The sequence below is a fragment of the Penaeus monodon genome, chromosome 32 (assembly GCF_015228065.2).
Source record: "Penaeus monodon isolate SGIC_2016 chromosome 32, NSTDA_Pmon_1, whole genome shotgun sequence".
Taxonomy (NCBI): Eukaryota; Metazoa; Arthropoda; class Malacostraca; order Decapoda; family Penaeidae; genus Penaeus; species Penaeus monodon.
Window position 1 is genome coordinate 32,904,626 of NC_051417.1, and position 290 is coordinate 32,904,915.

Here is a 290-nt window from a genome sequence, read left to right on the forward strand (position 1 = left end):
TTGCCTTCAAAGAACTAATCCTCAACCTCTGCAAAGAAAGATTGCAGAAGCACCTTACACCTGTCTCTCCCTCAGGCCCGATACCTGGCTATTCAGGGGACGGAGTTGGACAGCTCGGAAGCCACCATGAAGATCCACATCACAACGGACAAGTACAGCAAAACGCTGACCATACAGGATTCGGGCATTGGAATGACCAAAGAGGAGCTCATGGATAATTTGGGAACCATTGCACGATCGGGGTCAAAGGTAACGTTGGGAAAGAAATTAGGATGTTTATACGAGTTATC

General features: G+C 47.6%; 1 protein-coding gene across 1 annotated transcript in view; it reads left to right on the forward strand.

Annotated features, from left to right (window-relative positions):
* LOC119593827 (heat shock protein 75 kDa, mitochondrial-like) overlaps positions 1–290 on the forward strand; it is a 35,708-nt gene that overhangs the window by 4,292 nt on the left and 31,126 nt on the right. The window contains exon 3 of the mRNA XM_037942857.1: positions 76–249. Within this exon, the coding sequence (XP_037798785.1) occupies positions 76–249 (174 nt within the window). The remainder of the gene's footprint in view (positions 1–75; positions 250–290) is intronic.